Below are 18,297 nucleotides of genomic sequence, written 5' to 3'. Positions count from 1 at the left end.
TTGATTACACAGTTATTAGTGCAGGAATTATACAGTTAGTGCAGAGATTGTGCAATTAGTGCAGTGATTATGACAACGAGTGCAGGGATTAGTAAGCCTATGGGAGGCCTATCAAACATATTCAGTACTGTGTGTATCTAAGTAGTGGTGGGATTCGAACCCACACGTCCCCATACATAAGCCAGACTGTTAGCAACATACAGAGGATAACAGTAGACAAGACCAGTACAACATTTACACATTTTACATCTCACATATATACACAGGTGTTCGTGCTATAGTTAATAAGACACAAGACAGTACAAGGATTAGACAGTTAGTGCTTGGATTATACATTTATTGCAGATTGGGATTGTGCAATTAGTGCAGTGATTAAGACAATGAGTGCAGGGATTAGTAAGCCTATGGGAGACCTACCAAACATATTCACTACTGTGTGTATCTAAGTAGTGGTGGGATTCGAACCCACATGTCCCCATACATAAGCCAGACTGTTAGCAACATACAGAGGATAACACATAGATAGGACAATTAAGTACATCATTTTACATGTGAAATATACAGGGTATCTGTTCTAGTATTGATAAGACACATTAAGGATAAAACATTAAGGATAAAAGCATTTCCAATAGCAGTTCTTTTCTCATCCTTTGTTAAATTTTGCAAATCTACAATATTTGCTGTTGGAATGCCATTGTTGTCAATGGCAAAAAACTCTCTGGCCAACTCCAGAATCATGACTTCTCCCACCAAGGAGAAAAATTCAAAATGAGACTGGAATTTCCCTTTTACTTTCCCAGTAATATCTGACCGTAATAGTTTGCATTTGAAAAAGGCCAAGGAGGCAGGATCCCTGCAACTTTTTGTTAAAAAGAGTGCTTTGAAAGCTTTCTGTAAATGTAATAATTAAAATTAAAGGTTCAATGTTCATAATTTTCAACAGATTCGTATACATTTACATTCTAACATTTAATCAGATATCTTAAATATATCTTTGGCTTTCAATATTGTTTCCACTTAAAGTCTATTTTTATCATTTCCGATGCTTTTTACCAAGCGGTCCCATTGGACTAGACCTTGAGATGTTTGACTGGTCAGTAGATGCTGGACAGTTATGACATTCTTTTAGTCCATTTTGGATCAGAATGCATGTTTCCCTTGACATAGTTAATAAACGGATATTGCACAAATGATCTAACTTTACTTAACCCCTAAAATATCCTGCTTCAGATGCCAAAATTCTATAAATATTCCTCCAATGTCCTCAAACCGCATTTTTGGATCTGCTGAAAGTGCTCTTAAAGCCTTGGCCTCTAGCATTCTGCACCTGGTCAGTTGGTCTCCTCCAAGTATAGCCGGATGTTCTTTCAACTTATCGTCGTTGCCTAATAGAGAGTTGGATAGAAGATTAGCAAAGGTACAGTGAAAGTCAGTAACTGATATTTTTTTGGGACAAAAAATATCTTTACATTGTAAACTTTCTTGATAATGAAGAAAAAGAAATATGTTACTATTGTGTAATTAAATGACAGGTTTGTCTGTTTTATTTCTTTTTGTTGTATAAAAAATCCTACTTCTAATATTTTAAGCCAATTATGGGAACTTTATAAATTGAACTCATGTTGACAATTAAAATTTTAAATAGTACACTATCAAAACCAGATGTTAAAAAATGAGTGACTTGGTTGATCAATGAAATGTTATCTACATTTAATTTTCTAATACATAATACCATAAGATTCGATGAATAAATTAGTAAGTGTATTCTCAAACTCATCTAAGATGCCTAAGCAGTCCTTATGCTTGGCTTCATTTTTTAGCATAATGGGGAGCTGGATAACAGTAGATTTCTCCCTCATTCTTGATTGAAATGCAAATGAATTCTTTGGCTCATATGAGCCCATCCACCTAAATCCTTCGTCAGGATTTTCCTTTAGAATTCTGCTTACTATGATCTACAAATGGTTTGACAATTATACAATTTTAGCAATATGTCTATCTGAAAAATTCGTATTGTCTACAAATTGTATACTGCTTAATTAATATCTATACTAAATTTGTTTCAAAGTTTAATTTTTTTGTTTTAATATTCCCATTACATTGAACTGTTCCAAAAAGTACTAATTGCTACATTTACATGTACCTTGTAGCACAACATCATCCGTTCTTTCTCTGCTCCATCTTGCAATATGAAGCTCGCTTCAGGTATTTGAGCAGGGATGTTTGGTTTGTCATTTGATATGGTGGTGCATTGTAGGTGGGCAATTCTGGGAAAAACTATGTTTGATGCAAATAAGTGAAGGGATCTATTTGGATTGTTCATTGGAAGGTGTGCAGATTTCACCTGTATAAAAAAAATTTTTTTGATGGACATGCAGACAGACAATGTGATTCGTTACAGGGCTGCAATATTTCATGCAGAATCCTAATAATAAGTGCATGCAGCATAATTAAATGAAACAATGCTTTAAGTTTCATTGGAAATGTAATGGTTTTATGTATAATTATAGAGATTTTTTTATCATCTTGCACGATAAGATGTTCTAATCAAGCAAATACTTACTATCTTCAATCTACCATGACATCCAAATTGTCTCCTGTTGTCTTGATCAGAGGTGTTCTTTTGATATGTTCAATAATTTGCAATTTTGAAGTTTTGGAGGCTTCGTCCTGCAGATTCAGTTTGCTTGTGGGTGCAAGACAAAGTCCGAAGTGATTTAATCTGGTGAGAGCCTTTAAAATTGATATCATTATGTCATTCAAACTGATACTGTGTATCTGAGGTTGTAAAACATGATGAATTTTTATACTTGATCGTTAACTTGGAAACCCGACGAAAAATAGTGTCCTTACTTTTTTCTTTATCACACTTGATTTAAGCATCAGAATAGAAAATCTTCTCAGCATCACAGTACTATCATTATAATTAGTACAAATCTCTTTTCTGCTAGAACTTTCAGTAAGGCATGACATTCTTGGCTATACATAAGTAGAGTCTCTCAAATAGTGACCTAGATTCTCATTGGTTGCCGGATTAGCTCATCAATATTGAAATTTACACAGCATTTCATTGAGGGGTGAAATACACATACGATAAAAATGGTTCTGACATCAACGAGTGAAGCAAGGAACCAATTAGGTACATCGTTTCTTACAGTGAAGAGGTGTGGCTTATGTCATCTCATTGTTTGTTAACAACAATCTAAAGTTGCTAATGTTATTAATTTCTTAACCAATGAGAATCTAGGTCACCATTTGAGAGACACTAATTATGTATCGCCGAGATTGCCACGCCTTACTGAAAGTTCAAGCAGAAAAGAGATTGAATTGTAATTAAATTAATCTCTGCCACGAAAATTAATTACATGCATTTTAAAATAAATCATATACAAACACTGTCTTCAAGTTGACCCCTCAAACACACAAGTGAAATTAGTCTTTGGAAAGCAGAAGCCATACGGTTTCTCTGAAATAAAATGATTCCAATGACTGCTGTCAGAGGGCCAATAATGGTGGGTGAAACTTTCCCAATCAACTTTAAAAAAATCTTCATCAGGAGAGGAACCCTGTAAATATTACACATTTTATTCAAAATCCTTCCTGAGTGCAAGTTAAAAATTGGCAAACTAATTTTCATGTTTAATCAGCTTTTTGTACTTTCATTCAGTTTGATATATATATCTCCCCCAGGATGGGTTAATTCATAATATGTAAATTTGATATTGAAACTGTATTGATTAGAAGGATTATAAGGAAGTCTACACTTCCAGATAATGGGATATTTTGAGCTGTCAATGTATAAAATTAATGAATTTTTAAAGTTAATTATGACTCGGGTATGCTTAGGGACAAGGGGCCTCTTGTACCTGCAGTAGTATACTTTTAAATTAGACTTTTTCCTCTCATGCAATATATATCAATTTTTTTCCTGAATACTGGTAGTCATCGTTCATGCAATTACCGCTCTATTATCTCCTCTAGCAGATCAAATGGAAAGTCCTGACATGCCTGCAACTTCATGAGAGGTTTCATTGTTGTTAACACATTACATCTTTGAAATGAAACTATAGGGTCAACAAGTTCTTTCTCAATAAAAGAATTGTGTTCCCCAGCAGAATTTCCTAATGCCTCCAGCTTCTTCAAAACTTGGTCTGTTCGGCTAGTTGTTGAATGCAACTCTCCATCTAGTACATTTTTATATTTAAATTTTAAATTCAACTATAAATATTTCATAAAAGTGTTAAGATTTTTTTTTACATACATCTACCACTTAATTGATACACACACACACACACACACACACACATATATATATATATATATATATATATATATATATATATATATATATATATATATGAGGAAAACTACGGCATTCAAAACGCCATAACACGGACATGAGATCAAAAGGTTAAAGTATGCATTTAACTTTGACGTCACAAACGTTGAACGTCGTGAAAGTGCAACATCCTAAAACGCATTCCAAAATCAAAACAGAAAATCTTTTTTTCTGTTTTAGGCATTTTGCGCTCAGGTATTGACAAAATCTAACAAAAAACACAGTTTTATAAGATATTTATTCATAACATTGTGAAATATCAGCATTTTTCTAATAGAAACACGATCTAGTGTCACAAATAAACTAAAATGTAAATATTTGGAGGAACTATTAACAATTTAGCAAGACTTTACGGGGTAAATTTCCCCCGAAAGAAAATCATTGATTCACATCTTAAAGATAGCAAAAAACTACAGGGCAAATTTCCTCTCAAAAATGACATTGAAACAGTGTACCTACAGTAATTCAAAACAAAAGCAACCATCTTTTAGATAGCAAGACTTTACGGGGTAAATTTCCCCCAAAGAATATCAATATTCCCTACTCTTATAAAAAGCGAACATTACACTTTGAAAATCGAAGAACTCTACAGGGTAAATTTCCTCTCAAAAATGACATTGATTTAGTTTATGTACAGTGTTTGAAAGCAAAAGCAACCATCTTGATGATAGTAAGATTAACGGGGTAAATTTCCCCCCAAAGAAAAGCACTAATACAGTATTTATGATTCGCAAACATCGTGAAGATGGCAACAATCTACATAGTAATTTTTCTCTCAAAAATGATATTGATACATTTTATACACTAGTGCAGTATTTCTGAGCAAAACACCAATCTTGTAGAAAGCAAGATTTTACGGGGTAAATTTCCCCCCAAAGAATATCTCTAGCTGATAGAGTATTCACTACTTTTATAAAAGCGAACATTACACTTTAAAAATTGCAGAACTCTACAGGGTAAATTTCCTCTCAAAAAAAAAAAAAAAAAAAAAAAAAAAAAAAAAAATTGATTTAGTTTATATACAGTGTTTGAAAGCAAAAGCAACCATCTTGATGATAACAAGACTTTACGGGGTAAATTTCCCCCCAAATAAAGTCACTAATACAGTATTTATGATTCGCAAACATCGTGAAGATGGCAACAATCTACGGGGTAATTTTTCTCTCAAAAATGACATTGATGCAGTTTATACACGGTATTTCAAAGCAAAAACATCCATATTTTAGATAGCAAAATTTTATGGGGGTAAATTTCCCCCAAAAGAATATCACTCATACAGAATTTATGCTTCACAATATCTTGGCGGTAACAAAAATCTACAGGGTAAATTTCCTCTTAAAATAATAATTGATACAGTTTATCTTATACGTAGAAAAAGCGAACATTACACTTTGAAAAATCGCAGAACTCTACAGGGTAATTTTTCTCTCAGAGATGATATTGATACACTTTATATACAGTATTAAAAGCAAAAACATCCATCGTTTAGATAGCAAGACTTTACGGGGTAAATTTCCCCCCAAAGAAAATAACTGATGTAGTTTTTATGATTCACAACATCTTAAAGATAGCAAAAATCTTCGGGGTAAACTGCCCCTCAAAAATAACATCGACACAGTTTCCATATATTAATTCAAAGCAAAACCACCAGTCTTTTAGATAGTAAGACCTTACGGGGTAAATTTCTCCCCAAAGAAGGTATCACTGATACAGTATTCATTACTCTTATTAAAAGCGAACAGTACACTTTGAAAATCGCAGAACTCTACAGGGTAAATTTCCTCTCAAAAATGACATTGATTCAGTTTATGTACAGTGTTGAAAGCAAAGGCAACCATCTTGATGATAGCAAGACTTTACGGGGTAAATTCCCCCCAAAGAAAATCACTGAAACAGTATCTTTGATTCGCAAACATCTATAAGATGGTTCCAATCTATAAGGTAATTTTCCTATTAAAAATGACATTGATACAGTTTATATACAGTATTTCAAAGCAAAAACACCCATCTTTAAGATAGCAAGACTTTACGGGGTAAATCCCCCCCCCCCCCCGCAAGAATATCACTGATACAGAATTTATGCTTTGCAATATCTTGGAGGTAGTAAAAATTTACGGGGTAAATTTCCTCTAAAAAATATTACTAATACAGTTTACATCATACTAAAAAGAACATTAAACATTATACATTAAACTTTGAAAATAGCAAGTATGTACGGGATAAATCCTTCCCTTCCAAAGAGTATCAATAATACAGTTTATATTATTCAAAGCATGACCAAACACTGCAACTCGATGATAGCAAGACTTTACGGGATAACTCCCCCCCCCCCCCCCCAAAGAATGTCAATTATGCAGTTTATATAATTCACAGAATAAATCATATATTACTTTTTGAAAAAAGCAGAACTTTTCAAGGTAATTTCCTCTCTTAAAATAAACTAATTCTGTATATATTGTTTGCAGAAAAGCATACATTACATCTTGATGACAAAAAATTTCATATCAAAGAATATCAAAAATATATTATTTTTATATCACAAACGATACTTTTATCTTAATATCATGCAAGCTGGAAAAGCTAAATATTAGAGTTAACATAATATTAAACCTTCTAAACATAGAAAAACATACAAAAACATAAAAAAAACCTCTGACATCTTTCTTTCTCTGTTAAAGGTATAAGATTTCTTTGTGTCCCATTACACTTTCTTTATTTAAACAGCGTCCTCCTTTAATATCTTTGACCGAAGTTCCAATACTATGCTTTTCTCTTGGCTGATACAATAGACAGATTGTAGAGTGCATTTTCCAACGGAAATCAGGCAACCCTATTCTGAACCAATCCATAGTCGACCTATGGATGAAAATTTTAAGTCTCATAAACTTCAATTTTCCAAAGCCTTGGGCATTTATATATGATTTCATGACAGGTATGACTGGTTTAATATTGCGCACTAGAGTAGATCAGCAGGTGCCTGCTCCGAATTTTTGTAAAACAGTCTTTCTGTTTATATTGCATGGAAATTGCATTCATCTAAAGATCCCCCCCCCCCCAACACACACTCATATACACACATACATTTATACATGTTTCTGAGAATAATGCTCATTCGTGATATGGATCTACATAAGATAATCAAAAAAGTTACTTACTATAGTATTGTATTTGTATTGTACATGTATTACTGATGCCCTCTAGGTCCATCATGGACGTTTTTTTAAGGGGAAGTGAGAGAGGTAACTAATAACATATGCAGATAGTTTTACTGCAACCTAAATGTTGGTTAAAGTTTAACATTTCAGCTTCAGTTATTAAACCTAAAATATATATATATCGTGACATATATAAAATTGTATATTTACCTTGTTTGTTCAAGATTTGGACTTGAATTTGTAGTTCAGTTCCAGCACTAGGCAGTCTCTTTTGTATCGAATCGTCCATAAAACAAAAGAACACTTTTGAAACATTCTTAAAGTACTTGCGTGCGTCCACAAAACTGAGAGGTCATCTAGCTTGGTTTCCTTTCCCTAATGTGCTTAGTGTTCTGTGTGACCTTTGGCGTGGATGAGCCAGGGAGCAAGGCAAATGAACGCCGGCCATATCAATACGGCCAATAATATTTAAATTCCCAACTCACTATTCATCATGTAGTGTATATTACAGGGAAACGGACACATTGCTTTCAAGAAAAAATGAGTGAATTTATCAATGGGTGGTTGCGAGAAAAAAATTTGAGGTGATCAGTTTCTCATCACTTTACTGTTTACTCTTCCGCTGCGTGAGTTCCAGATGTCAATCAACCCTTTTATTGGATAGCATTGCGGTCATGTCATAAATCTGACCTAAGCTAAAATAATTTCTACATTTTCTCAGCATCCATGTCTTGATCTATAAAAAGCACAGGTTGACCTTCTTAAAACTTGGTGACATTTTACATATACTCTACTGCAGTTGCATACGCATCATCTATTCATGTGGCAGTTATTATTACTTTACTAAATATGTAAGATGTGAAAAAATTATGAACAGTTATTCTTTTTCAGTTTATCTTTCTACTCTGACACACCTTTAGGTTGAAAAAGAGAAAAAAAATATATAGCTAATGAAAAGCAATATTGATAGAACGTATTGTTGACTTTAAAACTCGAATATATTGTGCATCAATTTAAAAATTAAAAAAAATATTCACCTTCGAATTGCTTTCTATATACTGGTGTCTACCTTCCCTAGCTGTATTCTTTGCGGAGTATCGGATGTCAAGTGCAAAAATTAATGAAAGAATGATAGACAAAAATTTAAACGTAAGATTTTTCATGTATCATAATTACAGTGACGAAATCTATTACTGTTGTTTATATTTTTCTCTTTACATGTCTTTTTTACCGAATTTATAACACGTTATATTTTGTATACATATACATGTGTATATGTACAGATTAAGAGAAATGTACATGTATAAAAAACAAAACTACAGGTATACATGGTAGAGGCCGTGTACCATTATTTTAAGCAGGCTCATATCGGCAATCGTACATTTGATAAGTAGAAAGAAGAAAAAAGGAATTCCCCGAGTGTTCTTCGAGTATTAATCTCATCTAACTTTTTATGATACCATTTTTTGTGATTAATTTTAATAATTGAATATTTAAACACTGCACATATAGGCAGAATTATTTATGAAAATTTTCAAAGAACAGAATTGTTACTTAGTAGTCATTTTCGACAATCGATTATGCCGGAAATGTCCGAGATGATTGCGATTGTCATAGTCAAGGTCATTCTATTTTAGTTCAAAAACGTATCCTTTACAATGGCTTTCTCTATTTCACGTTACACAAAACAACCCCGCGCAGCCAAGTATAGATGGCTATCAGAATTTGAACCCATTAGTTCACGATTAGTAGCAATGTGTGCTCATCATGTATGCTTTAGGTACTCAAAGGCAACGATATCGCATTGCCAATCCTGCATAAGTCGCCATCTAATTCAGTCAATTAATTAGAAGAAAATAATTCTTTTACACTCTATTGCTTAGCATGGTATTACAAGATGTAAAGAAATACACAAAGAAAGCTTCAAGAATTTTAGTATTGTTCAAGATTTGGTCTTGAATTTGTAATTGTTTCATTCAGCACAAAACAGTCACTTTTGTATCGACTCGTCATAAAAATACACTTTTGAAACACTCCTTAAATTGGTATGTTCAGAAAACTGAGAGGTCATCTTGCCTGGTTTCCTCTAATTTGCTTTGTGTTCTCTGTGATCTTGGCGTGGATGAGCCAAGGAACAAGGAAAACGGACGCCGCGCATATCAATACGGCCAATAATATTTTAAATTCCCAACGCACAATCTATCAAGTATGAATGTAGGTTATATTACAGGGAAACGAACAAAATCAACTGTTTTAACACAAAAATTAAAATAAACATATTGCTTTAGAGAAAATTATTGAACATATTGAATTGAGGTGATCTGTCCCTCATCATTTTACCGTTTACTTTCCCGCTGCGTGAAGTCCTGTTTATTCAACCCGGGCTTGTATTGGATAGCATTGCGGCCGTGTCATAAATCTGACCTTAGGCTGTTATTTCTAAATTTTCTCAGCAACTAAATCTGTTATCTATCAAACCTAAGAGATTTTGGAAGAAATTATGTGGATTTTCTCCAGTGTAGTTTTAGACTGAATTTAATCAAAGTGCAATTAACGCTAATCTTTATATTACCTATGAGAGTGTTGCGAGACAAATGATGTCAGCAGTGTTGAGGGAAGGATCCAAAACTTTTACAGATTTTAAAAATTAAAGCTTTAAAACATTTTAAGAGAAAAATTTGAGGCCTTATTTTTTTTTTGGGGGGGGGGGGGAGGGGGAGGGCATGATTTCAATATCTTACGCGCTCAATAATAATAATGAATTTAAAATGAAACATATAATTATAGGAAATAAACGAGTTAACAATAAGTAAAGTGAAACAAAAAGGAAATTAAAATAAATGTTCGAATCTGTAACCCTTGATTTGATGGTAGAAGGTATAAGTATGTCATAGGTTACTAATTTTACCTCCATTTCATTGACCACGCAAGTAGTACCAATTAAAAACACAGTTTTCTCCCTTAAATATGTCTAATGATGTATACGGGGTGGATTGGGCTGATTTTAGGGCATTGAAAGGAGAGTGTGTTGGGAAAAGAATTAATATCGAAATTTAAAATATTGAGAAATGTTGCCTTTGAATGCTTAGTAGGAAGGGTGTAAATAGGTCATGTTTACCTTCTTCTCAAGAGGTAAGTGAAATATGCATCGTATGGGGTACATGTACCAACTCGCTGTGTCCTAGAGGGACTTGCACACTATGGATTCTCCTTAGATTCAGAAATATTTAAAGGCTATAATTAAAAAAACCGCTAAATTCCAAGAAAAATTTAAATTAATTCTAAATAAAATTGAAATAAATTCCACATTAAAAATGTAGAAGAATGCGTGGTAGCAAAATAATTAATCATATCAAAGGAAATAAATGCTAAATTTCTCAATGACATCCGAAGATAAAAATTGTAAAAGTATTTTTCCCCTTAGATCCACCTCTCCAAGATTCTGCCATCAATTGTCTCGAATCACTCTTAGGGGAATATCAGTGATCAGCGTTAATAGCACCCCAGATAACATGACTATGTTGGGCCAACATTGGCTGTGGGTTGTAAGGTTGGCATCGGTTTAACAACGTTGGGCCAATGTTGGCCCGATGTTATGACTGACTGAAACAATGGGCTAATACTTAGGTTGGCCTCGGTACGCTGTGCCAACGTTGGGCCAACGTTGGCTTAATGTCATGTTGTACGTTTTATAAAATAATTAATAAGGCAGCGTTGGACCGACATCGGCCCAATGCGGAAACAAACTCTAATTCTGTTTAATTAAATTACATTTTTAGTAGTGTATTATATCATTATATTATGTTTTCTTCTTGTTGCTGCATCAAACCCTTGAATGTTTATGTCGGATCCGAATTTCAGAAGTAATATAAGGGTATATACAAATTATACGAAGGGAATGATCGAGTCAAGCCACGACAAAACCAACATTGGGCCAACATTGGTCGAATAATCAAAATGTTTATGATACGTGCAGATTAATTATAATGTATTGAATATAATGGGTTTTGTTTAATGCAAAACCAATATCTTCAATTTTATCACGTTTACATTTCGTATCAAATATTATTTATATATAATCATTTCTGATTACGTGATATGATATAAATATATATATATATATATATACATTTTGAAATATGATTTAAATCAACACAATAATCAATTTCTGAATTTGAACTTAATTATATATAATTATATTCCCAGGCTAAATTTTTCTTAGAAAGACAATCCTCACAAAAAATGGATTCCTTGCTGCGGTTATTTTTGTTCTAATTTTAGAAACGTTTAGAAACGTGTCTTCAAGATACATTTAGGTCACTTCAAAACTTTCCTTGGCTCTCCTTCTCAGCAGGACACTGGCCAGGCCTGGCCAGTTGCTTTGGCAACAGAGCTCTATTACACAATTTCCCTGCTACTTGATACTGTGTCAGCAAGTTCCCACCACTGCCGCGTGTTCAGTAGACAAAGACGTATGTGCTTTCACTGTTTGGATTTTGATATTTTGTTCACAATTGTTACTTCTAACTGGGTACCCTGGTACCGCTTCTAGCTGAATATCACCACAATGTAAGTATGCATTTTTACACATGCTTTCATGTAAACTTATAAAATGAAATGGTTAATATATCAGTGTCATGCGGCCTCTTTTGATGAACAAGCTTAAAAGTTATAGGAATTTAGACTTTCAAATTACTTTTAATTAATATATATATACAGCCTGCAAATATTAATTAAACAGTTTAATAAAACCTACCATACATACATGTACCTTTACTGAAAGTAAAGATTACAAGGTTTCAATCCACGATATTTTTAACAATTCTTTTTGGGACCCCTTATTTTCTATTTTCAAATGTTCTACAAAATATTTAACAGTTTAACATTTTTATTGTATGTTTTCTTCTGCTTTTAAGTAGTTTAAAATAGTAGGAAGAGTATTAATAAAAATGCATCGGGTTTAAGTAATATTTTTGGCTCGGGTTCAAGATGCAGGAGTGATGGTAACATTTTTTTCTTGCAGATTCGAGAGTACTAGATTCTATAAACATTTGCAAAACATAGACCTGTCTATTAACTGGAAAATATATTTGTTTTTTTTTTGTTTGGTTGGTTTTTAAAGACCCTGTTTTTAACCAATTAAAATGGCTGATAAAATTGAGTCTTACTGGACAGTAAGGAGGGGGGTGTTATCACGGATATCCGATCATCTGTCTGATTTACAAAATGAATCAGTACTTCATGAGGAATCACAGGCTTCAGATCAAAATATGAGTTTAGAAAGGCTAAGTAACAGACATAATTCAGGGGTACCACACACTCATTTTCGAGATAGTAATGTGGTACAGAGTAGTAATGAACTGGTTGACATGGCTGGTACATGTAATACAACATGTAGTGATTTTGAACCAACTGATGAAACTCAAGAGCAAACGAATGAAAATTTTGATGTTAATGAATCAGAAAGAGAAAATCTTGAGCATATGTTTCATTCACAAAACATAATTAGTGAATCCTCTGATGATAGTGAATCTGATATTGAACCGGAGGAAAAACCTTTTTCCCAAAAACTAGGAGAGTGGGCCACAACTTTCCAAATACCAAACATTGCATTGTTGTATTTGCTGACTCTTTTGAGACAGTATTTTCCCACATTACCAAAGGATCCCAGAACTCTGTTGCATACACAAGTAACATATGATGTGTCAGATTTAGCAGGAGGACAGTACTATCACTTTGGTATTTTGTCTAGTTTATCACAGAAAGCTGAACCACACTTGTATTTATTGGATGATGGATTCTGCTTTTCGCTTCAAATAAATATTGATGGTTTGCCACTTTTCAAGAGTACAAGTGATCAATTTTGGCCAATATTGGGGAAAATACAAAACTTATGTGACAATACACCCTTTATTATTGGTCTGTTTTCTGGACAAAGCAAACCAAGTAATTTGAATGATTACTTGCAAAAATTTGTGGATGAATTCAAAGAACTTAATGATAATGGTTTTGACATTAATGGCAAACATTTCAATGTGATATTGGACTCGGTCATTTGTGATGCACCTGCAAGAGCCTTTGTTAAATGTATCAAGGGTCATTCTGGATACTCGGGATGTGATAAGTGTACTCAGTGTGGTGTATATTTGGGAAAAATGACTTTTCCTGAAACTAATGCACCTTTGAGAACTGATGCTTCATTTAATGCATTTGAAGATGAGGACCATCACAAAGGCATATCACCTCTAGTAGAATTGAATATGGGTATGGTTTCTCAATTTCCCCAAGATTACATGCATTTAGTTTGTCTTGGAGTTGTTAAGCGTATGCTGCTTTTGTGGAAAAAGGGTCCTCTAAGATATAGGTTAGGCTCTCAAGATCTAAATCAAATATCTGATTCAATGCTTTCTTTGAAAAATTATGTTCCCTGTGAATTTTCTCGCAAACCCCGTTCCTTAGATGTTCTTGACCGCTGGAAGGCAACAGAGTTTAGACAATTTTTATTATATACTGGCCCATTAGTCCTCCTGAACGTTGTTCATCAAAACATATACAAAAATTTTTTGCTCCTCTTTGTTGCAATGCATATATTGTTGAATGAGAGTTTATGCAATATATACAATGTATATGCTCATGACCTTCTTGTTGCCTTTGTTTCCCACTTTGGTCAGATGTACGGTAATGACATGTTGGTTTATAATGTTCATGGACTGGTTCATTTATCAAATGACGCTGCAAAGTATGGTAGTCTTGATAATGTGTCATCATTCCCATTTGAAAATTTCTTAGGAAAGTTAAAACGCATGGTTCGTAAACCATCATTTGCTCTGCAGCAAATAATTCGTAGACTTTCTGAACAGAAAAATATGAATACATCTAACAAAAGAGAAAAGGAATACCCAATTCTCAGAAAAGAGCATGTATTAGGGCCAGTGCCAGATGTTCTTGCAAATGGCATTCAGTACAGAACACTGGAAACTAGCAATTACAGCGTAAAACTTAATGCTAAAGATTGTTGTGTTCGTGTAAATGGAAAAATAGTTCTTGTCAAGAATATAGTATTAAAAGATGCTGATGTTTTTATAGTGTATTGTGCATTTAGGAAAACAGAGGACTTTTTTTACACCCCTGTGTCATCAAATTTACTTGGAATTCAGATAGTGTATGATTTGGAAGTTCACACCTGTGTTGCAAAGCTGACAGAAATTCAATCAAAGTGTGTGTTGTTTCCACATAACAGAAAATTTTTAGCAATCCCTTATACCAGCAATATTTGGTAAATAGGTTATGATGGCAGATTCGCAATGTTTAAAAACAGGGTCACAAAATGGAAATTTAAAAAACTCAAAATAATTTTGAAAATATGCATAAACAAATGTTTATGTATCATCATTATAAAGTAAATAAATTTTATGATAGGTCTATGTATGCTGTTGTGGAGTTCACAGATGGCCTTGAAGTAGATGTCATCCCATGTTCATGGCTGACAGAGAACAAAAAAAAAGCTTATTGGCCAATGTGGAGGAATTCGGATAAAATCCATGCTGCAGTGAAGCGCTGCACAATACCAGGGGCAGACTACATGTGCCTTGATGTTAGAGTGCTTTATGAATCTGGTAAGTTATATGGTTTCTTTTAATATATGCTTCAACTTTTTAATGATTATGAAATTTATGTAATTTTTTTTTATTAAGTGCACATTTAATTTAATTTGTAATTAATTAGTTAAGTTTTAAAATGTTTATTTGATGTAGTGATATAGTGTTACATATCCTTTTGTTTTATTTTCAAGACAACTTTGACAAAGCCAGGGGAAAACTATCAAATGCAGTATTGACATCAAGTTTAGAAACAACTGACATAGATGATGCAATCAGAGAAGAAAAGGTCCAGAAAAGAAAAAAAAGGTAAACTGTTCATATTTCAGCAGAGGCCATCTTGATCAATATATAAAGGAATAGGAAAAAATATTTATTCTTTTAATAATTATACTGATGATCTGGATTTTAGGCCTAATCCAAAGTATAATGATTTATCATCAACGGAGAGTGAGGGGGAAGATATTCCAGCTCCACCATTAAGAAGATCCCCACGAAAAAAGGCAAACTCTTTCCCAGAATTACCACCTCTCCCTGTATTACCCCCATTACCATCACCATTACCACAACGTAAGGAACCAACGTTGACAGAACCATCAAAGCAGCCCTCTGGAATAAGATCCCCTCACCTGTCTTCACCTGCCTCCCCCACACTTATTCAGAAAGCACAGCCAAGAGTAACAGGTAAATCTTTGAAAAAATTATTTAGAACTCTTTGCAATATAAAGCAGGTGTTCATTATTATCAAAATATGATAACATGTATTATATATGTCTTTCTAGCAACTGAAATCAAGATCATATCCATCTTAGAAGAAATTAAAGGACAGGTTCGATTTAACACAAAACTTTTGCAAAACATCCAAACAAAAGTTGATGTCCCTTTCCCAGTGGGAGGAAATGAGCCAGAATTAGACCTTGGCATAGATTTTCCTCTGAAAAACCTCGAGGACCTGGACAGCTTAGAGGAGAAGTTGGAAAATGTGGATATTGTCAAAGCATTGGTAAGTGGCCAATTTATGAATTTATACTTTAAAAACAAGAAACTCATTGTCATTGTTTTGTACCTACATGTAATACATTTACCTGTATGTGTTATTATGTTTTCTCTTAGTTTTAAAAAAAAATATATATGAATAGATAATTCTATTGAAATCAATATTTTATTTTCAGCTGTCAAATCTTTGCTCCATCGGAGGTGACTCACTCCAGTCCAATGTAAGGAGACTCCTATCCTTTCTTCTAAAGAATGAACTGGCTCTGCAACTTAATTGGAAAGGGAAAGGGAAAAAAAGAGGATTTTCGACTCTGAAGTTGAAGAATGTTGTGCTGAGTAAGTTTTTCCCTCATTTGAATATGGTCAAGGCTAAGTATTGAATCAAACCAAATGGTTTTTATTCTATTAATAATTTTTTGGTGACATTTCCTGAAAAGACCAGATTATAAATAACATGTACATGAGCAAATTATAGTTTTATGAGGTGTTCCATATAAAGTACATTTTTGTGTAAATTTATTGTAACAATAGACATGGTCTGGTAAAATAAAACATCTGTGTTTGTGAGATGCATTTTAATACAATGAAATAAGAAAACATATTCATTATTAACAGAGGCTGTCAGGAAGAACAGATTTTGTGCTCAGGCAACAGATGATGACATCGAAAAGCTTATCAAAGACTGGCTGAGATATGCTGCAGATCGTGATGGGGGAAGAAAGAAGAGAGAAGAAAAAAAGAGGAACAATGCCAGGGAGGCCGAGGGAGAAACAGAATAAAACAAATGTTTCATTAATGATAAATAAATAAGATTTATACATCTATTTACATCTTATTTATTCATTTCATAATTTCATGTCATAGCATTAGGCTAGAAAGTATTTATTCAGTTTTTGCAGTTAACTTAATTGTTCTTTTATAGATATGGTTAGCAATACACAAAAATGACTTTAGTTTTTATTTGATTTTATAACCAAGTTTTTTTAAATGTGTTGCAGAAATATCTATACCTTGCAGTATAATTCAGAATGTAGTCTGTATATCAAAATTATGAAGTTTAATATATAAGCTATGGTAAGCAACAACATGTAATAAGTTAAAAAAAAAAATATATGCATGGGCCAACATTGGGCCAACATAAGAAAAAATGAGATGGGCCAATGTTGGGCCAACATTAATCCAACATTAATTAAAAGATTTGAGAAAAATTCAATGTTGGTCCATCATTGGTTTTTGGTTGGCATGAAAGTCAAAAATGTTGGGCCATCGTTGCACCAACATATTGGCCCATCGTTGGGCCGATTAGCAAAATTACATTGGGCCAACGCAAGTTTGCCAACGTTGGCCCAACAAAAAAGGTTTTGTTGGGCCAACGTTGGCCCAATACAGGCATGTTATCTGGGACTTGTATTGAGTTCAGCTCACAGCTAAATCGGACGGGATTTCTTGCAATGCACAAGCTGCCCTCTTTGAATTTGTTGATTTTTTTAAGGTCATTGAATTTCATTCCATTATACTAAGTTACTTGTTTTACATGTACTCTACTGCAATCGCATATGCATAATTCATTAATGTGGCAGTATTTCATTGCACTGTTGAATTTTTTTTTTCAAGATGTAACAAAAATCATGAACAGTTATTCTTACCTAAGAAAGTTCATCTATCTATACGGCTACTCCTTTAAGTTATAAAAAGAAAAATTAATAAAAAAAAAAAATAGCTATTAAAAAAGCAATATTAATAGAACTTTATTCCGAACTTTAAAAAAAATTGAATTTATGAGTACATTATTTTTGTCATTAAAAAAAAAACTATGCATTCTTTGTGTATTTCTTTATATCTTGTAATACCATGCTAAGCAATAGAGTGTAAAAGAATTATTTTCTTCTAATTAATTGATTGAATTGCATGGCGACTTCTGCAGGATGGGCAATGCGATATCATTGCTTTTGAGTACCTAAAGCATACATGCTGAGCACACATTGCTACTAATCGTGAACTAATGGGTTGAAAATCTGATAGCCATCTATACTTGGCTGCGCGGGGATGTTTTGTGTAACGTGGAATAGAGAAAGTCATTGTAAAGGATACGTTTTTGAACTAAAATAGAATGACCTTGACTATGACAATCGCAATCATCTCGGACATTTCCGGCATAATCGATTGTCGAAAATGTCTGCTAAGTAACAATTCTGTTCTTTGAAAATTT

General features: G+C 33.3%; 1 protein-coding gene across 1 annotated transcript; it reads left to right on the top strand.

Moving 5' to 3' along the window:
• Nucleotides 1-14,892: 14,892 nt before the first annotated feature.
• On the top strand, nucleotides 14,893-16,867 carry LOC133180459 (uncharacterized). The gene is made up of 6 exons (XM_061314980.1): nucleotides 14,893-15,110; nucleotides 15,287-15,401; nucleotides 15,505-15,776; nucleotides 15,875-16,095; nucleotides 16,265-16,424; nucleotides 16,704-16,867. The coding sequence occupies exons 1-6, from the start codon at nucleotides 14,918-14,920 to the stop codon at nucleotides 16,865-16,867; spliced, it is 1,125 nt and encodes a 374-aa protein (XP_061170964.1). The 5' UTR covers nucleotides 14,893-14,917.
• Nucleotides 16,868-18,297: the final 1,430 nt, after the last annotated feature.

Source organism: Saccostrea echinata, unplaced genomic scaffold, assembly GCF_033153115.1.
Source record: "Saccostrea echinata isolate AGI-Se365-2 ecotype Australia unplaced genomic scaffold, CSIRO_AGI_Sech_v1 ptg000006l, whole genome shotgun sequence".
In the NCBI taxonomy this organism is placed as follows: Eukaryota; Metazoa; Mollusca; class Bivalvia; order Ostreida; family Ostreidae; genus Saccostrea; species Saccostrea echinata.
This window is presented reverse-complemented; position numbering and strand designations above follow the sequence as displayed.